This window comes from Trichosurus vulpecula, chromosome X, assembly GCF_011100635.1.
Source record: "Trichosurus vulpecula isolate mTriVul1 chromosome X, mTriVul1.pri, whole genome shotgun sequence".
Taxonomy (NCBI): Eukaryota; Metazoa; Chordata; class Mammalia; order Diprotodontia; family Phalangeridae; genus Trichosurus; species Trichosurus vulpecula.
This window is the reverse complement of record NC_050582.1, coordinates 21,329,400-21,348,942: the sequence shown is the minus strand read 5'-3', so window position 1 is coordinate 21,348,942 and position 19,543 is coordinate 21,329,400. Positions and strand designations below refer to the sequence as shown.

The window sequence follows — 19,543 nt, the reverse complement described above, 5'->3', positions numbered from 1 at the left end:
TTCTTGCCAAATGAAGAAATTGAAGCTCAGAGAAGGTGATAACAATAATCGCTAACATCTCTATACAGAGGCAGCTAGCTAGCACAGTATATAGAGTGCTGGGCTTGGAATCAGTTCAAATGTGGCCTCAGACACTTACCCACTGTGTGACAGGATGCACTTGTATTTTGTATTAAATGACTTGCCCACTGTCCAACCTAGGCAAATCATGTAATCCCATTTGCCTCAGTTTCCTTATGAGCGGGGGAAAGGAAATGGCAAACCACTCCAGGATCTTTGCCTAGAAAACCCCACAGACACTATTAGCATGATATGGTCCTCAGGGTAAGGAAGAGTCAAACATGACTCAACAACAGCTATGTGCCAGGCGCTGCACTAAGCACTTTACAATTATTGTCTCACTTGTTCCTCATAACCCTAAGGGGGTGGGTAGGTGCTACTAGCCCCATTTTGCAGATGAGAAAACTGAAGCAAACAGGGATTAAGTGGCTTGCCCCAAGTCACACAGCTAGTAAACTGAGGCTACATTTGAATTCAAGTCTTCCTGACTCCAGGCCAGGTGTTCTATCCATTGCCCCACCTCGCTGCCCCCTGGTTACACAGCTCGTGGCAAAGCTAAGAGGCTAGGTCTCCTAACTCCAGTGTTCTTTTCATTACAATGCATTGACTCAGTTTCCTGGTTAAAACTCATGAGCATGAGTTTACAAATTTTAGGGTTTACAAAGCGGGCACTTTTGATTCATTCCTCACCAACAGGCTCAGCCTAAAAATCTTCAAAGGTCTGTGATTTCATGGGTGTGAGTCATCCCTCCACTGATGCAGATTGTGACCCCTTTATCACTGTAGGCAATATTCAAGAGTTGTGGTTGCCCCCAGAAAACGATCATCCGACAGCCAACCTGATGCTGAGCCCCTTCAGTGGACAAAATGCAAGTCTATCCCCAAGGTCAGTCCTAGTCAACAAGCATTTTCTTGTGATTAGTTTTATTTGATTTTTTAGTACATACATTGTTTATATCAGGCAGTATGCTAAGCACCGGGGATACAAAGAGCATTGTCCCTGCCCTTGGAGAGCTCACATTGGAATGGAGGAGACAACACAGGACCTATCAGAGCTTTGCATTCCAGTGTCATCACTTCTTACTGTTCAGTTGCTTTTCAGTCATGACCCTATTTGGGGTTTTCTTGGCAGAGATCCTGGAGTGGTTTGCCATTTCCTTCTCCAGCTCATCTTACAAATGAGGAAACTGAGGCAAACAGGGCAAAGTGACTTGCCCAGGGTCACACAGCTACTAAGTGTCTAAGGCCACATTTGAACTCAGGTCTTCCTGCCTCCAGGCTCAGCACTCTTATCTACTGGGCCACCTAGCTGCCCTTCCAATGTCGTAGACCACACCAAAATGAGGCATCAAGGGAGTTTAGAAAAAGCTTACATACTTTTAGAATGATTGTAAGAAAAATACTGCTACCATACTTTTAATGAAAATGAAAATGAAGAGGATTATCTTGCTTAGAAATTGTGATACTTCTGTGTTTTTAATACTAGATTTCAGTTAATACAGAATGGTTACTGTTTCTAGAATGTTGATCACAGCATTTAGAACAATAAGGAAACTTAGAGCAGGGGTCCCTAAGGCATCTGTGAACCTGTATAAAATATATATAGAGACACAGACAGACAGACAGACAGATGTAGATAACTATTTCAATATAACTTGTTTCCTTTGTAATCTTTTAAATTTTATGTATTTAAAAAACATGAGGAAATTGAGGCAAACAAGGTGAGGCCAGATTTGAACTCAGGTCTTCCTGACTGCAGGCCCAGCACTGTACCACCACCTAGCTTCCATTGTATCCTGTATCTAATAGCCACACATACTATGAATTTCCCAGAGGAGGAAAAAAAGGTGCTTTCCCTTTAAGAGCCACATCACCATCTAGGATCCTTTGTGATGTCACACATCACATCAGCTATTTAACCTAACAACGTCAAAGCCCAGGCTGTAACTAGGCTGGAAGATGTCTCTCTCACGCTTGTAAGTTATCCTTTTAATAAGAAAATTTATGACATTTTGTTAAGTATCTGTTATAGAACATTTTTCCCAGGTTATTTGATTAAGAGTCTAGAATGGTTATCCAGGGGAGGTAATGGTTTTAAAGTACTGCTTTGCTATTTTGTTCAGAAAACAAAATCTGAGCCCTCTTTGATACTCTGTGGTAAACTAGGTGGGTGATCTTGGCCAGTTTTAGGTACTCTGTGCCTTAGTTTCTTCTTCTATTGAGTGAAGTACATGAATCCTCACTAGTTTTCTAGAGAAACAATATATTGTTCAGGAAAAGTGTTTTGAAGAAGTATAAAGTATACAAAAGTTTCAGAGATGTGAGGTTGAATTGTACTTTTCTGGCCTTTAATAGTCACATGATTAATTTCATGTTAAAATATATGTAGAGGGAAACTATAAAAGAAACTTCTGATTGGATAGTCTCTATTACTACTCATGGCTTCCTCGGCTTTTATTTAAAATAATAAAGGTAATCTAGCATATAAGGGCTGGATCAACTGTTCAATGGAGCAAACCAGCATGATCTTTTCTAACCAGAAGTGTAAGAAAAAAATATATGAGGGATAATGGCTGTTTTGGGTGTGGGGGTGCTATTATCAGGGAAAGAAATGGTTTTACATTGTTTTAAAAGGACACACGAACTCCTCCTCTCTTTTACCCTGCTTTTGGGGCAGAGGGGGACTGTGGGTGTAGAATGTTGCCTGCACTGCCAGGCAGTGGTCGCTATGTTCTGCTCAGCTGTTTCTGTTACCAGGAAAGGTGGAGGGAGGGGTGAAGGAGCACATTCAAAAGGAACAATGTTGGAAAAACAGAAGGCTGATCAAATTTAGGGTGCCCCAAACTGAACTTCCCAGTTGTCATCAAAAAAATGTTTGTCATTCACCTAAACCTTAAATACCTCCAATTTTGCCATACCATTCAGAAATTAATTCTAGAGGTCCTAAAGACTGGGCATATTCCTTACCCTTCAAGGCCTCAGAGGCATGGTGCCATTCTATATACTTCCTATCCAAAAAATGCTTTTCTAGTGGCTTTTCAGGAGTTGCTTCCCAAAAGGCCTAATATAAGGAGCACAGAGACTAAGAGGAACAATGAACAAGGGGGAGGCTAGTAGAAGAAAGAAAAGAGCGCTTCTTTAACCAAGGTCATAGGGAGGGGAAGGGGCATTCACTGGGTGGGGTGCAGAGGGCATGAAGAATCAAGTTCAGTGCTGATGGGGCTGGAAGGATGGAACCAAGGTCTGTCAGGAGCGAGGCCTGTAGAGATTAAGGTGGAAGATGGGGCTGGATTTCAGGCTTTGTGAGATAACCTTTGACTATAAGTCATGACCTGAGGATGAAAAGAACCTGGGAAATGGAGGGAAAAAACAGGCCAGGTAATCATTCCAAGGTGACCTTAAATCCTGAAACAATCCCTGTGCTTTTTGGAAGTGCAGATGGTGCCTCCTCCTACCTAACACCAAGCACAAGAACTCTGCACCTCTGGGCAGGCTTTCTCTCTCCCTTCCCTGAGTCAGGCCAGATCCTGAAGCCTGTGTGTGTGTCCAGGCTCTCCAAGACATGGACCCACGCAGGAGGCTTTCATACAAGGAGGAACTTCTTTGGCTCCTTGGTTAGGATAAGCCGGATTTGGGAGAAGGCACTGCCAGCAAACTGGGCAAGAAAGGGCAAAGGACTCAAGTGGGGGGCTCACTGGGCTAGTTGGGAAGGAGGGAGAGGAGAAAAGAGGGAAAGAAGGAAGGAAATATATAAAGGGAAGGGGAGTGGATGGAAGGAAGGAAGAATATAAGAAAAAGAGGCAAAGAGGAAGGAAGCAACAAAAGAGGGAATTACATAAAGAAAGTTAGGGAAAGGGGATGGAAGGAAGAGAAAAGGCATAAAGAAAATGAGATAAAAGGGAAGGAAAGGAGGAAGGAAGGAGTAAATAAAGAAAGAAAGGACTTAAAGGGAGGGAATGTGAAAGGAAGAAAGGAAAGAGGAAAGAGGGAAGGCAATTGGGAAGGAACAAATAGAGAAAGGGGCAGGAAAGAAGCAAGCAAGAAGAGGAAGGAAGGAAAGAAAGGGAGAGAAATGGGGAATAAGTGACATAAAGTAAAGGAGGGAAATGGGGAGGAAGGAAGAGGGAAGGAAGGAATGGTGTAAAGATAGGGAAGGAAAGGTGAAGGAAGGAAGGAGAGACAAAGAAAAGAAAGATAGAAGGATGGAGTAAATGAATGAATGCAGGAAGGAAGGAATGAAGGAGGGAAGGAAGTAGAAAAAGGGAAGGAAGGAGAATGAGGAAAAATGAGAAAGAGGAAGGGGGGAGGAAAGGAGGAGGAAGGTAAAAGGAAAGGGAAGGAAGAAAGGAAGGAGGGAAAACAAAAAGGGGAAGGAAGGGAGGTGGGAAGGAATGAAGGAACAAAGGCGGGGAAGAAGGAAGGAAGAAAAGGGAGGTAAAAGAGAAAGAAGAAAGGAAAGAGGAAAGAACAGAAAGAAAGGAGGGAAGGAATGAATGACATGAAGAAGGGAAGGAAAATAGGAAAGAGCATAGGAACGGTTCTGAACTCAGGCTAGCTTCGCTTTCACTTGGATGTATTTTCATTCAATCTTTGTGTAGATCATCTCCTTCATCATAACTCACATCTCTATAGCATTTTAAGATTTACAAAGTACTTTCCATACGTTCCCTCACCTGATAATAATAACAGTAGTCTTTGAGGTCAGTGTTCTTCTACTGCCCATTTCAGGAATGAGGACCCGAAGGCACACAGAGGGGAGTGACTTGCCCATGGTCACACAGTTAAGTGACTGAAGTAGGATCCAAAGACAGGTCTCTTGAATCCCACAGAGAGTAAATGTTCTAATTGTGACTCCCCCCCAGCACAGGCCTGTACCTGTCACTGATTCCAGGAGCTTCAGGACAGAGGTCATCACCCCAGCCTGAATCTCTCCCTTCCAGGTGTGGAGCTGGTGGATCCAGACTCTCCACCTGGAAAAATGGAAGCTCCCAAGCAGAAGCCATCAGCCAGATGTGCTAGGCATTTGACTGAGCCAACCTCCAACAGCATATCATAGTAATACCAACTAGCATACATACATATATGTGTGTATAGAGCATTAAGGTTTGTGAAGTCCTCGACATGTTATGGACTTTGCTCTTCCCAACAAGCACACAAGGTTAGAGCTGTTGGTATGAGGAAACAAGCCCAGGATCCCATAGTAAGAAGTGGAGGCACCTCACTGTGTCCCCTAAGGCAATCAGCTAGGAACATTCATTCTGCTTTCTTCACAAGCCCAGAGCAAAGGAATTGGCTATGGCTTCACAGAGATGCAGAGTTTTCAATCTAGTTCACTCTTTCGGGCCTGACAGGGGACAATCTGTTATGTTTCTGTGTCTGTCATCATTGATGTTAACCTAAGCAGACTTGCTTGTTTGGGAGAAAGAATAGCCCAGTGGAAAAGCCGGTGAATTCTTCATCTCATTGCGTCTTAGGGTAGGTTTGTAAATGAAATCTTTCTTCTCCAAAGTTATAGGGATTGGATGACTTAATTAACAAGGACAGAAGCAAAATTCTATTTGGTCAATCAAAGGGCTTGTGAACAAAATAATTTTCAAAGGGAAAAAATGTGAAAATCACCAAAACAGAAACCCCACAGCTGGTATTCCTTACGAAAACCTTCCAAGTTAGAAGAATGCAAATGAAGCCCGTGTCTAAGAGGAACGATGGCCTGTTCCTGGAGACAGGGTTGGGATACTCTTAGCAGCAGGACCAGACTACCTCAGCATCCCATTCCTACAGGACTAGAGTTGGAGCTAGACCAGAACCTGCTGGGTCCAACTATTTGGGTTGGTCTGAATGGGCTCATGGCCCTTTGGACAGTAGAGGCTGGAACTTATCGCCCCATAGGGACCCTGGGACTGTAGATTAAAGTGACTCAGACCAGCTGAATCTATGCAGTTGCCTGCTGTTGGGTTCACCCTATACTTGTGTAATGAGTTTTTTATTTAAATCAAGGGCAGGATCAGACTTTTACCTCTTTTAAATTTCATCTTACGAAATTCCAGTTTACTGAATTTGTTTTGGATCCTGTCAGAGGGAGGGAAAGGGGATAGAAAGAAGAAAGAAAAAAGGCATAAAGAAAATGAGATAAAGGGGAAGGAAGGAAGAAGTGAATAAAGAAAGGAAGGACTTAAAGGGAGGGAATGTGGAAGGAAGAAAGGAAAGAGGGAAGGGAGGGGAGACAATTGAGAAGGAAGAAATGGGAGAGAAAGGGGCAAGTAGGAAGCAAGCAAGAAGGGGAAGGAAGAAAAGAAAGGGAGAGAAACAGGGAAGAAGGGACATAAAGAAAAGGAGGGAAGTGGGGCTTTGTGGGGCTATCACAGATCTCTGTGATAGACATCCATTATGTGTCTTCATCTAAATCTGGGGTAGGGAACCTGCAGCTTCGAGGCCTCATGTGGCCTTCTAGGTCCTCAAGTGAGGCCATCTGACTGAATCCAAACTTCACAGAACAAATCCCCGTAATAAAAGGATTTGTTCTGTAAAAGTTAGACTCAGTCAAAAGGCTGCACCCAAGGACCTAGAAGGCCACATGTGGCCTCAAGGCTACAGGTTCCCCACCCCTGATGTAAATCATTGATTAGAATGTTGCGTTAAGGCCAGGCCCAGGATAGAGTACGGTACAGTGGGAAGAATGGTGGATTTGGTTCCAGACGACCTTGGTTTGAAGCCCAGCTCCCAGCTGTGTGATCTGGGAGAAAGCCACTTCACTGCTTTGCATCTCAGTCCCCTGCTCTGTCAAATGGGGTCCCTTCCAGCCCTATGCCTTTGATCCTATGATCCCATGGCATGGCATTAGAGACCTTCCCCCAGGTTGACACTAAAACATTGAGTCAACACACTTTGGATACAGTCATTCAGCCACATATTAATCTACCTAACTGTACTACCATCCAGGCCATATGTCTCCATCTTCAGGTCAGTAACATGAAGTGCCTATTTTGACTATAAGAAATGTAAAATGCCTCTCTTAAATTTGTATACACAATGGAAAACTAGGTGGAACCATGGTTATCTCACCCAGGGTTTGCCAATCTGAGGTACACATACCCTCAAAGGGATACAAGAAACTTGGCAAGAGGGAAATATTGCTTAACTATATCTATTTCTTTTGTGCATATACAGGGTAAGCATTGACTATAGGGTGTGGGGATATTTGCTGAAAGCCAAGTGGTACAGGGACTGAAGAGGTTGAAACTCTCTCTTCTAGCAGGAATAAAAGGTGAAGGAGGTGAGGATGAGGAGAGAAAGTAAAAACAAAATCAGATTTGAGGCAAGAGGAGGGAAGGGATGACTGCCCCAGAGCCAGTAGCAGCTGTTTGTTCCCACGTTGCTGGGACTTGAGATTAAACTTCTGGGCCTCAGTCTGAGGCCACTCCCTTCCCTACCTTTACCTCCCAAAGCATAGTTTAGCCTATGAGTTCCAGGGCCTTTGCAGCATTGCCTTGGGAAAGACCCTTTAAGGACTAACCACCATTCCAAAGCTTTCAAGCTAGAGGACTGACCAGTACTTTCTCAGTCTGTGCCTTCACTCAGGATGTGTCTTCAGGTAGTTTTGATGATTTTTCATTAGCTGAAATGTTGTTTTGGTTGATTTTTTACTAACTTAATGAGTCTAGTCAAGTATTAGGGCAACTGAGACTGTAGCTACGTGCACAGTGGTTTGATTGTTTCAACAACCTAGCACTCTTCTCCCTCCATCTCATATCACCTCAAATCTCCATAAAGCAATGCTCAATTTTGACTAGACACTTCTTTTGTACTTCTTATAAGAGATCTGACTTGGTCAAATCACACATTCCCTAGAAACCTATTACTGTAAAGCAGGAGTGGGGAACCTGCAGCCTTGAGGCCACATGTGGTCTGCTAGGTTCTTGGGTGTGGCTTTTTGATTGAGTCCAAGCTTTACAGAACAAATCCTTTTATTGATGGGATTTGTTCTTGAAGGTTTGGATTCAGTCAAAGGGCCACACTTGAGGACCTAGAAGGCCACATGTGGCCTCGAGGCTGCAGGTTCCCCAACCCTGCTATAAACTGAAATAAACAGAAAAAAAATCTGCATAACAATATGCAATGCACAATGATGCATAATGGAAAAGATCAGAACACATGCCTTCCTCTTCAAGGTGGAGGCCAGGAGACTACTGGGGTAGAATGTTGTTGTATACATTGTCAGAGGAGATCACCGTATCCGACGTTTTAGTTTAGCTGTTTTGCTTGGATACAAGGGAGTTCAGTTTGATGAAGAGTGGAGGCTCTTTCCAGAAATGACTGATCTAATAGTGTTTTCCCACATGAATCAGTGCTTTAATCTCCCAAACTGAAAGTCAACAATATTTCCTGAACATCCTCAATATTGTGAGTTACTGGGAGGGTTTGGGGGAGGTGGGATTAGCAGAGAGAAATCAAATACAATGTTCTTGCCTTTTATGAGTTGATAATCTAATTGAAGTCGATAATCCGAAAAGAACATCAGACAATATGTCTTCATTAAATGCCGATAGGGTTCAGAGCAACATTCTGGGGACTTGTAGTTCTAACTTTGTTCCTTTCCAATTTCCTCTATACTTTGAGGATCTGTAATTAGGTAGATATGGGCGCTGGATCCACCAGCACAGGTCACAACCTCTCAGATGAGGTCTGTCCCATGACTTCTGGTAGCCAATTGGGCAATGAGCCTCTTTGTATTTAGCTAGCCTTCTCCCATACCCTTCTCCAAATCCTCTTCAGTTTGGCTCAACAGTATTTTAAAGTATCTAAGTTTAGAGCCAATTCAAATAGGTTTTTTAAAAACTACTTGGTTTCTTCTTAAGCTTCCTTAAAGTAATTAACACTAAGGTTCAGTTCAGAGCTTGGAAAATTCATCCATTTGGAGTAAGTTTGTGGTACAGCACGGATATGTTTGGTTCAAGGACTTAGTAAGAACTTGCAAATACCGAGCCACAGCTTAGACATACGGAGAAGAGATGGGCTCAATGAAATAGGATACTGATTCGCAGTGAAATGCAGGGGAGTGCCCACATTACTGGGGCTGGAGATTTGCTATGAACAGTAAAACATAATGGCAAGAAGATGCAATTTTTAAAAGAATATTTTCTTTTTCTTTTATAGTCGAAGAGTGAACTTTGGATCCTATGTTAACTACATTCCAGGTGAGAATTTGAATAAAGTTCATAGAATCATAGAAATAATAGAGTTGGCCACGTCCTCAGAGATCACATCTTCTCCCTAGTATATTAGTATTCTCTAAAATAACTTCAAACTCATTCCATTGGTCATAATTCTTCTCCGCAACTTGACTAGTGTATAAATTAATTCAATGCGAAGTTATTCGTGGTAGTTATATGAGATTCCATGCCGCCTTGGGGAGGGAGGGGGGAGGGAGGGGAGAAAATCTGGAACTCAAAATTATGTAGAACTGTCTGTTGTAAACTAAAAATAAAAATAAATATTAATAAAATAAAATAAAATAACTTCAACAAGTGGTTATCCATCCTCTACTTGGACATTTCCAGAGGTAGGAAAGTCACTACATCCTAAGAGGAGCTTATTCTTCTTTATGACAATCTCAAAGCTGTCTCAGTGTAACTTCCATGTATTGGTTCTAAATCTTCCCTGTAGAGCTACAGAGAATAAGTCTAAAACCTCTTCTGTGTGAGAGCCCTTCAGATATTTGAAGACAGTTATCATGTCCCTCCCTTTCTTGTCCCGAGCTGCCCAACCCACCCAGAGGTGTGCTGGAGCCATCTAGGATCTGCTAGCAAGAACAGATTGGAGAAAATGTCAGTAATGCAAATTTAAAAGTGTGTTGTGGGTACCTTTTTTGGGGGGTGGCAGGGAGCCAGTTGTTAAAGCATTCACCAGCATACATCTCTAAAGCTATCCCCAAGTCTTCTCTTCATGAGGCTAAATATCCTCATTGCCTTTCCATTATATGACATGATTTTGAATACTCTTGCCATCTTGGTCACTCTCTTATGAACAATCTTTTAGCTTGTCAGTATCCTTAAAACAAGGGGCCCAACAGTCTCCAGATGTGTTCTCACCATAGGAGAATCCAGTGGTTCTAGGGCTGTCCTTAATTCTTGACTCTATGCTTCTTGTTAAGGCAATGGAAGAATGCATTAGGTTTTTAGCAGATATGTTACACTGCTTCTGAATCACAAGGAGTGATTGCAGATACTCTCTCTGGTGTAAGGGACACTGGCAGCCATCCAATCCAACCCACGTTTGAGCAGGAAGCTCCTCTGCAACGTACCAGACAGGGAGTTGACTAAATTTTGCTTAAAAACTTCCTGAGAGGTGAAATCCACACTCCAAGGCAGTTCATTCCACTATTTGGTAAAACATGTTCTGTTGTATATTGAAGAATTGGCTTCTTGGGAACTTCTCTCCACTGATCCTCATTCTTCTCTCATGGAAATTTAGGTTTTGATTTGGAAGGGATCTTAGATCTCATTTAGTCCAGTTCCCTGGTTTTATAGATGAGGAAACTAAGGCCTAGGAAGCAGAAATGATTGCCCAAGATGATAAAAGTAGTAAGTGGTAAAGCTAGGATTTGAAACTAGAGTTTCCAACTCCAAATCAAATACACTATCTACTCTACCATACTGTCTATCCACTTCCAAGTGGAAGTGTCCAATAGGAACTTGAACATGCAGACCCAGAATTCAAGGAAAAGAAATCGAGAGTAGATATTGAGAATAATGGCATCTGGAGGCCTTCTTCCATCTTGGTTGGCCTCCTCTTCATGCTCCCCAGCTTATCAATATTTGTGCTAAAATGTAGCACTGCATTGGCAACTAAGGTGGGACCTTTTTACTGTTTTAGAATGATAAATTAATTAAGTGTCTTTGATTGAGCCTTACTAGGTGCAGAGCCCCAGGCCCAAACCCCTGTTTACTAGGTACTAAGCTGATGTGGGCATGAAGCCCTCAGGCCCCTAAGGGGAGTGGCTAAGACCAGAACCAATACCTAAGCTCTGGTTGCTCAGATGACATTTGATGACGTCCCAAGACTGTATAAAAAGGGAGAACAGAGCTATTTACTGGGGCCTCTCACTCCTGGAGGAGTGTCGGCGTGGGACTCTGGGTAGCCGCTCCAAGAGCCTCCCAGCTCATCAGCCCAGATGTTGGTGGTTTCTTGGTAACTATGAATTGTATTTGGTCTGTTTATAATGTATGTTTGTAATTTGTTTTTTATTTGCTCTGAAGTTCAGGGTGCTGACTTTTCCTCCTGATATTTGTATGTTGGATTGAAATAAGGTTGTTAACCCCTTAACATTGCTTTCCTTAGTAAAGCAGACCAAAAGAATCTGTGCTAGCAGCATTCTTGTTGTTGGGCTTGTGTTGGTCTTTCACCCCCACAGCAGCTGCTAGCCAAATTGTTGCTACAGGCCCAGAGAGGTGCAGTGATTTGCGTAAGTGACATGGATGGAATTTGAACCCTGGTCCTGGTCTAGAACTCCTTTCAATTATACCATACTGCTACTCATCTTTCTCTTGAATGCCTGAGAAGCAACATGCACTTGTGGATAGAGAGCTGTCCTTGTCAGAACAACCAGGATTCAAGTCCTGCCTTTGACCATAGGACTGTAGGGAAGGCCCCAGACAACTATCTAAGACTGAATGTTTAAAATAGTAATAATAAGCATTTATATAGTAACCTTAAAGCACTTTAAATACATTCCTTCATCCAGATCTGTTCCAGAAGAGAGACACTCCTGGAGTTCCTCGAATTACTTAAACCATAGTTCCCAAAAATAACAACAACAAAATACTATCCCTAGCATCTAGCACAAAATAGGGACTTAATAAATGTCTTTTGAATTGAAAAGATTTGACCTGGCCACAGTGCTTAGTTCTAGCTCCTGTTTCCCAGGGTTTGAAGTAAATGGAAACTTAAGCACCAAAAATTAATATATGTTTACTAAGTACCTATTACGTGTCTAGCTCTATGTAAGGGGCTTCGAGCGATACAAAATCATCAAGAGGCCTGATTTCTACCTTCAGAGAGCTAATAGCCAAACTGAAAGGAAAATGAAACCCAAAAAGTGAGCTTAGAGACCTAAGCAGGGGTGTGCGTGAGTATGAGTGTGTATGTATGTGTATATGCCGCCTATGTGAAAGGTGGTCCTGAGGTCTGATCATTGTGCCTAGCTATGATGATGAAATTCATTGACTAAAGAAAGATTAATGACAAATACCATCTTTGATGTCAAAGTGATGAATTTTTAGACCATCGGAACTCTTGAAGACCACTAAGTTATGGAGTGGTATGGGGAGGGGTGATCTGTATCTGCAGAGAGAGCTACCACACACATGGAGTTACACATAGTGAAGTTAGATAGCCCCTCAAGGTAACTTCCACTTTGATTCAGGTCTAAACTTTGATTCCAAAGTATGTGATTTTTTTCAGCTGACGATGTGAGCAAAAAATCCTGGAATCAGCAGTACTTTTCTTTGATGTTTTCCAAACCAAACCGCCCAGGGAAGAAGTGGAGATCAACCCCATCTGAATTAAGAGAAAAGTCTTCTGTAAGTAACGAAAAGACCGTATAATGATATTGATTTTAAGCTAATGATAAAGGGTCAAGTTAAGCAAATATGCTGCATTTATTAAGCACTTAATATGTGCTGGGCATTGTGCTAAGTACTGGGGATACAAAGAAAGGTAAAGTCAGTCCCTGCCCTCAATGTGCTCATAATCTAATTGGGGAGACAAGATGCAATCAACTATGTACATATAAGATATATAGATACAGATATATACACACAATATATATACATATATATGTGTGTATATATATATACATATATGCATATTCATATATTGGAAGTAATCTTGGAGGGAAGGCACTAGTATTAAAGAGGGTTGGAAAAGGCTTCTTTCAAAAGGTGGGATTTTAGTTGGGACTTTCAAGAAGACAAGGAAGATAGAAAATGGAGATGAAGAGGGAGGGAAGTCCAGGCACAAGGGGCAGCCAATGAAAATGGGAAGTTGGGAGAGGGAGTGTCTTATAAAAGGAATAAAAAGGAGGCCAGTGTCATTGGAGCATAGAGAGGAGTAAAATGTAAGAAGATGGGAAAAGTGTGAAGGAATTAGGTCATGAAGGGCTTTATAAACCAAACAGTGGATTTTATGTTTGATCCTGGAGGTAATAAAGAACCACTGGAGTTTATTGAATAGGGGGAAGTCAGGGTTGGGGGTGGGTGATGGGTGGGTGGGTGGGGCATGGTCAGACAGGTGCTTTGACAGCTGAGTGAAGAATAGATGAATGGTGAGAGAATTTAGGCAGGAACAACAACCAGCTGTTGTGATAGTGCAGATGTGAGGTAATGGACATCTGTATAATCCAGCCATGTAGAATTCCTGCCTGATCCCAGTCAAAAGACAATCTGTTCCATTTACAATTCACTGGATGACAGACCAGGTCACCTATTGTACAGGTTGTTCTTTACCACTTGAAAACCATTCAGGAACAATGTCCAGCAGCTGCAGAAGTAGCTTGAGTTTTAACCTTGGAGCAGCAAGAGTGAGTGCTGGGGGGGCAGGGGGTGGGGGGCGGGCTTTCTTTATCTCCATTAATGTGCTATTGAAGATCCTTGCCCTCCATTGCTCTCCAAAGGTGGGTTTAGGATATGTCACTTAATGGGATTTCATAGCTCTGTCAAGGGTCACCCATGAAATTCAGAAAACGTTGCTTACTATTTCCCACAAAGATCCAAGACTATTGGTTATTCCAGAGCTGATTATCTTGACTAGGTTATTCCCTAAGTCTCTGGCTTCTTCCAGTGCTCCTTCCGACTATACACAGTACCTACCTGACTCAAAATGCTCTACCAGAAGATGAACAATAGAAAGCAGAGAAAGTGAAACTTCCATCTGGTAGTGTGCTTCCTTAGGAGTTTCCCAGTTTCCTACTGCCTATGTTGATCCCTCCTTAGGGAATCCAAAGAGTTACCACCTTGGGGCCCATGTCCTTGTGTCTAGTGCATGAACTGTTATTCCCACCATGGTTTGGTCAGTCCTCAGCAAACTCCTGGACTGTACTTTAACCTGTATTAAAAGCTTTCCAAATTGGTAGGCCCCACCAGAATTTACAATCTGTGAGTACAGTCTTCAAGAACTCCAGATTACCTACTCACCATGCTGGAGACCAGAGCAGGATTTTAAAGGAAATCCTTAGTAACAGTTCTACCCAAAGGTGTCCCTTCAATGGACCATGCTGGGGGTGGAAGGGAATGGGACAGGGACAGAAATTATGTGAGAGCTAAACACCAATGAGAGGTATATGAATCAATGTGTGTGCCAGACATCTTTATTGTTTGTTATTTCCCGTACCTATCTGATACATAATCATTTTGTCTTATAGAAGTTGTCGGTTCCAGACAGTTCCAGTTCTTAGTCCTTACCATGAATTCTAAGATGGCTCTGGAGACAGAGTTAGAAATAGGATAGGATAGGTTTGGAAACCTGGAATTGCTCTATGGGGATGGTCCCTGTGTTTGGGCCAACATTTCTCATAGGAAGCACACCTCTAGGGAAATACATTGGTTCAGACTCATAGTGGGGCTGCAGGGAGGGTATTACAGGAAGTGTCACCCAGACAGAGGTCCCCAAATCATCCACTCCTGGATTTTCAGGACTAGCCCAGGTATAAAATAGAACAGTATGACCACGGAAAGGTTAAAGACCCATCTTAATCCTCACCTGGATTCACAGAGAGTAGTATCGGAGGCCTCCGAAGCCATCTTGGGCTTTAGAGTGGTTTTCTGAATTCTCAGATGTATGATCATAATTTCATCTCAAAAAGGCGACCTTGAAAGAGAAAGGTAAAATTAAGAATGAGTGTCAGTTACAAATGTACTATTTATCAGTACATAGAGCTCTTTGTCATGCTGCACAATAAAAGGTACTTAACTGTTAAGAATAATGACAAATTAAAAAACTCCAAGTCTTTATATTGTTTGAATTAATTTTTCAGATAGGAGATGTAGTAAAAGATGATCAGAAAGCGGCTCCTATGTGGATGTCACGTTCTTTACTAAAAATTTCTGAGAAACCTTCTGCTTATTTAGCTGCCAGAAGAAAGCCCCCATTTTTCACAGGTCCACGAAGAGCATCAGAATCCACAAACTCATCCCCAGGAGAGAAAAAACAAATGTACAGGAAAGAAAGAAATCAAATAGAGAAAATATCAAAGAAGAAGATGGCAGACTCACCAAAATGGTCAAAAACTAAACTACTGTACGGAGCCAATGACATTTCATCCACTGAATCTGACAGCAAGTCCAAAGGTTCGGGAGAGTGGAAGCTAAGGAATGACATGGATTCATATAAAGACAAGGAGCCAGACACTGAAACCAAGGCTATGGATGTGAACAAGAAATACATAGATAAGAAGAAAAAATCTAAGGAGTCTGATGTTGAATCAAGTGATTCAAAGAATGGAAAGAAGAAAGACACGGATTCAAGGAAGAAATCCAAGGATTTAGAAAAGCCTTCAAAGAAAAATTCCAGAGATTCAATCTCTGAATCCTCAGGTTCAAAGAAGATAGACAAGGATGTAAAGAAAAAATCCAAGGACTTCGATACTGAATACAAGAATGAAAAGAAAGACAAGGATTCAAGGAAGAAAGCCAAGGATTCAGGCACCGAATCCAAGGATGCAAAGAAGAAAGACAAGGATTCAAGGATTCAAGGATTCAAGAAATGTAATGACTGGAACAAGAAGTACCAGAATTTCAAGATGAAAAACAAGAAACACAAGGAGGAGGACATGGAATCTCAGAATTCAAATGATTCAAAGAAGAAATCCAAAGAGTCAAAGATACCCAAGGATTCAAAGAAACCCCAGTATGGGAAGATAACATTCAAAGGGTCAAACACTGAATCCACAAAGAGAGAATCAGAAGCTTCACGTGGCGTATTCTGCTTAAGGCCCTGCATTGCTCAACAGATGGCGCCTCAAATCATAAAGGCTGACATTAGAAAAGCACCTCTGGTAAGTTTCTTTCTTTGTTTTTAGTCCAACCTAGCTAAAATCGAATTTCCAAAAACAAGGTCAAAGTCATAGTTTCCCTTTCTCAATAGTCCTGTAGCTAGATGTAGTGGAGAGACTGTTGAACTGAGTCAGGAGCAACAGGTTTGATTCCTGTCTCTCTGCCACATCTGAGCTGTGTGAGTATAAGCAAGCTGTTTAATGGATGTCTCTGAGACTGCTTCCTCCTATGTAAAATGAAGGTATACAGGGTTGTTATGGCAAAGGTTAAATGAGATGATGTTTGTGAAATGTTTTATAAGCCTTAAAGCACTATATTAATTCTTCCATCGTCATCATCATCAAGAAGCATTTATTAAGCACCTACTATGTGCCAGGCGTACATTCTAGGGATACAAAGAAAGGCCAAAACACTGTCCCTGTCCTCGAGGACCTTATGTTCTAGTGAGGGACACAGCATCCAAACACCTATGTACATACAAGTTGTCTGTGGGGTAAATGGGAGGTAATCTCAAGAGGGAAGTCACTCGCAGTGGGGAGGGTAAAGGTATCTTACAAAAGGTAGAATTTGTACTGAGTTTTGAAGGAAGCCAGAGAAGTCAAGATTGGTGGTCAGGAGAAAGGTTAGGGCTGGATAAAAAGGGGGGGGGAAGGGAACAAGTATTAATTGTGTCTACTCTGTGCCAGGCACTGTGTTAAGCACTTTACAAATGTCATCTCATTTGATCCTTATCGTCTCATTTGTCAATTAAGAGATCATTGGTAACTTTGAGTATAGCACTTTCAGTTGACTGATGAGGTCTGAAGCTTCTGAATTCAGCTAGACGAGGGAAGAGAGGTATATGGGATAGCTACAGGGATGGGGCAGCTAGGTGGGACTGCGTGGATTGAGTCTGGATTTCAAATATGGCCTCAGACAGACACTTAGTAGCTGTGTGACCCTGGGTAAGTCACTTTACCCCGTTTGCCTCAGTTTCCTCATCTGTCAAATGAGCTAGAGAAGGAAATGGCAAACCACTCCAATATCTTTGGGGTCATGGAGAGTCAGACATGACTGAAAAACAACTCAACAAGAACAACGGCATGATCAAATCAAGGGTGGATCTTTATTTTACTAGAGAACCATAGAAGCCAAACATTTTACTTGGCATATTGGAAGAGCACTGGATTTGGGGTCAGTAGGATCTGGGTTCAAATCCTAACTCAGACACTTAACTAGCTGTAGGACCCTGGGCTAGTCACCCTGCTGATCTCTCATAATTCTTCATTGATGAAACCCTAACCCTAACCCTAACCTCTGACTCCCAAAGTTGTTGTGAAGATTAGTTGACATAATGTAAAAAAAAGTACTTTGCAAAACCTTAAAGCTCTATAACACGGTAAAGATGAAAAGCAGTAGGAAGTTAGAGGTAGAGTCCTGGCCTTGAAGGCAGGGAAGCCCTGGGTTCAAGTCTTGCCTCTGACCATCCTGGCATGTAATGCTGGTCAAGGTACTGAACCTCTGTGCTGTAGATAATTCTCTAAACCTAGAAGCTGCTGATCTGCAATGGTGGAGGACAGAGCTTCTCAAAGTGTGGTCTGGAGACCCTGGGCGTCCCTGAGACCCTTTCAGGAGTTAGGAGAAATAACAGCTATTTTCATAATAATACTAAGATGTTTTAATTTCTAGTATGGTAAATAGCAATAGATATAGCCTAGATAAACAAAAACTCTTGGGGGAGGGGGTCTTCAATCATTTTGAAGAGTGTAAATAGGTCCTGAAACCAGGAAGTCTCAGAATGACTCTTGCAGGGCATATCTTCATCTAGGAATCTCCTATGCCAACAAAACCAAAGGTCTAGTCCCTATGCTCTACAGTAAAGATCTCAGTGATACAGTCACTAATAAACTTGTAAAATCATAGACTAATAAATTTCTAAAAATGACCTGCTTATCCATCACTATTATTTCTGGACCTTATTAACCTTGGTTGGGTCATCCCAAAGCTATAGCCTGGAAGCAGTGTGCCTTCAGGATACTCCCAGGAAGTCCCTTACTTCTCTTAGTAGATCAATGGCCATCCAACCTGAAAACATCCTACTCAGCCCAGAATGGGAGATTCCAAGCTGCCTAAGCTATTCCACCTAGGTAACATCTCTCCAGGCCTAGCTAGTCAGCCCACTGCAATTCCTCATCAGACCCACAGTGTCCTGCTCCTAGTTAACAAAAAGAAAAAAAATCATTTTTATCCCCTGCACTGCCCTTTCCTGTCCTTCTCCCACTTGGGTCAAACCTAAGGCTCAGGTTGGAGTTTATTCATCCATAGAACCCCAGGCTCAGTGTCAGACAGTCGGAAACATTCTGGTTAATGAATGGGGGGGGGCGGTGGGGGGGTTGTTTGGTAATCAGCTGATCATCAATTTTGAGCCAGAAGGGACCTCAGAGATACCACTATCTTATTTTCTTGTCATTCTTTTATTCTTCCCACAGCCAGAAGCCCAATGGATCCAGAAACTGATTTGAAGAGCTATGCGTTTGGTTCTACTGGGTAAACTTACCACAGATAGAACCATCAGTAGCTAGCTACTATCAAAAAACGTTTCTACTTCTAATAAAGAAACCTTTTGAGCTCATTGAGTCCCATGAGAGTCCAGACTTTATTTGATGATGTGCAGAGGGGCATAGTTGATTCAAGGTTGATTAGAGCTAGGTGGCAAAGATGACAGCACTTCCTGATTTGGAGTCAGGAAGATCTGAATTCAAATGCTGTTTTAAACACTTAATAGCTCATTTTGCCCCTTTTGCCTTAGTTTTCCTATCAGAGTTGTGAGGATAAAATAAGATGATATTTGTAAATGCCTTTGCAAGCCTTAAAATACTCTATAAATGCCGGCTATTATTATTTGGAACTTACTAGAAAGGCTCCAGGAAAGGCAGAAATGAAAGATCAATTGACATGCATTTATGAAGTACCTACTATGTGCCGGGCACTCCATCATTGAGGATGATGGAGAAATGTGTGAGTAAGAAAGCATTATACAGATCTGAAACTCCTACATGGTAGCTATTAGGGCCTTAGACATAGGTAGCCTAGGAAGAAGCCTATGTAATATAAATGCCTTAGGACCTGCGTGTGTGACCCTGGGCAAGTCAACCTCTCTGGTGACAGTTTCCTCATCTGTAAAATCAGGGCTTTGACTAGATAGCCCCCAAAGTCCCTGGGGTGCATAGGATGTTCAGGGAGGACTAGCACCTCTGGTGGGAGGGCTTGCTGAGCCTTTTTCAGAGCAGCTCATCCATCTTTGGTGTCCACCTGACACTCAGCTCTCACCTGTGGCTCCAAGATGTTGTAGTGTGCTCATCAGCAACACCCCACAGACCAGCTAAACCAGGTTGAGAGGAACCAACAGGCTTCCAAGCTGTCGGTGAGTTAGGGGGATGTCTACCCCAAGCAGCTAT

The 19,543-nt window shown here is 42.3% G+C and overlaps 1 protein-coding gene across 1 annotated transcript; it reads left to right on the top strand.

Annotated features, from left to right (window-relative positions):
- The first annotated feature begins 2,009 nt into the window (after positions 1-2,009).
- CYLC1 (cylicin 1) lies at positions 2,010-18,726 on the top strand. The gene is made up of 5 exons (XM_036739904.1): positions 2,010-2,036; positions 9,214-9,254; positions 12,520-12,638; positions 15,089-16,108; positions 18,575-18,726. Exons 1-5 carry the CDS (start codon positions 2,020-2,022, stop codon positions 18,605-18,607), a joined length of 1,230 nt encoding a protein of 409 aa, XP_036595799.1. The 5' UTR covers positions 2,010-2,019; the 3' UTR covers positions 18,608-18,726.
- The last annotated feature ends 817 nt before the right edge of the window (positions 18,727-19,543 follow it).

Coding starts and splice junctions, on each gene's coding strand:
- CYLC1 (XM_036739904.1), top strand. Junction 9,255..12,519: donor CTATGTTAACTACATTCCAG/GTGAGAATTTGA, acceptor GATTTTTTTCAG/CTGACGATGTGAGCAAAAAA. Junction 12,639..15,088: donor AATTAAGAGAAAAGTCTTCT/GTAAGTAACGAA, acceptor TTAATTTTTCAG/ATAGGAGATGTAGTAAAAGA.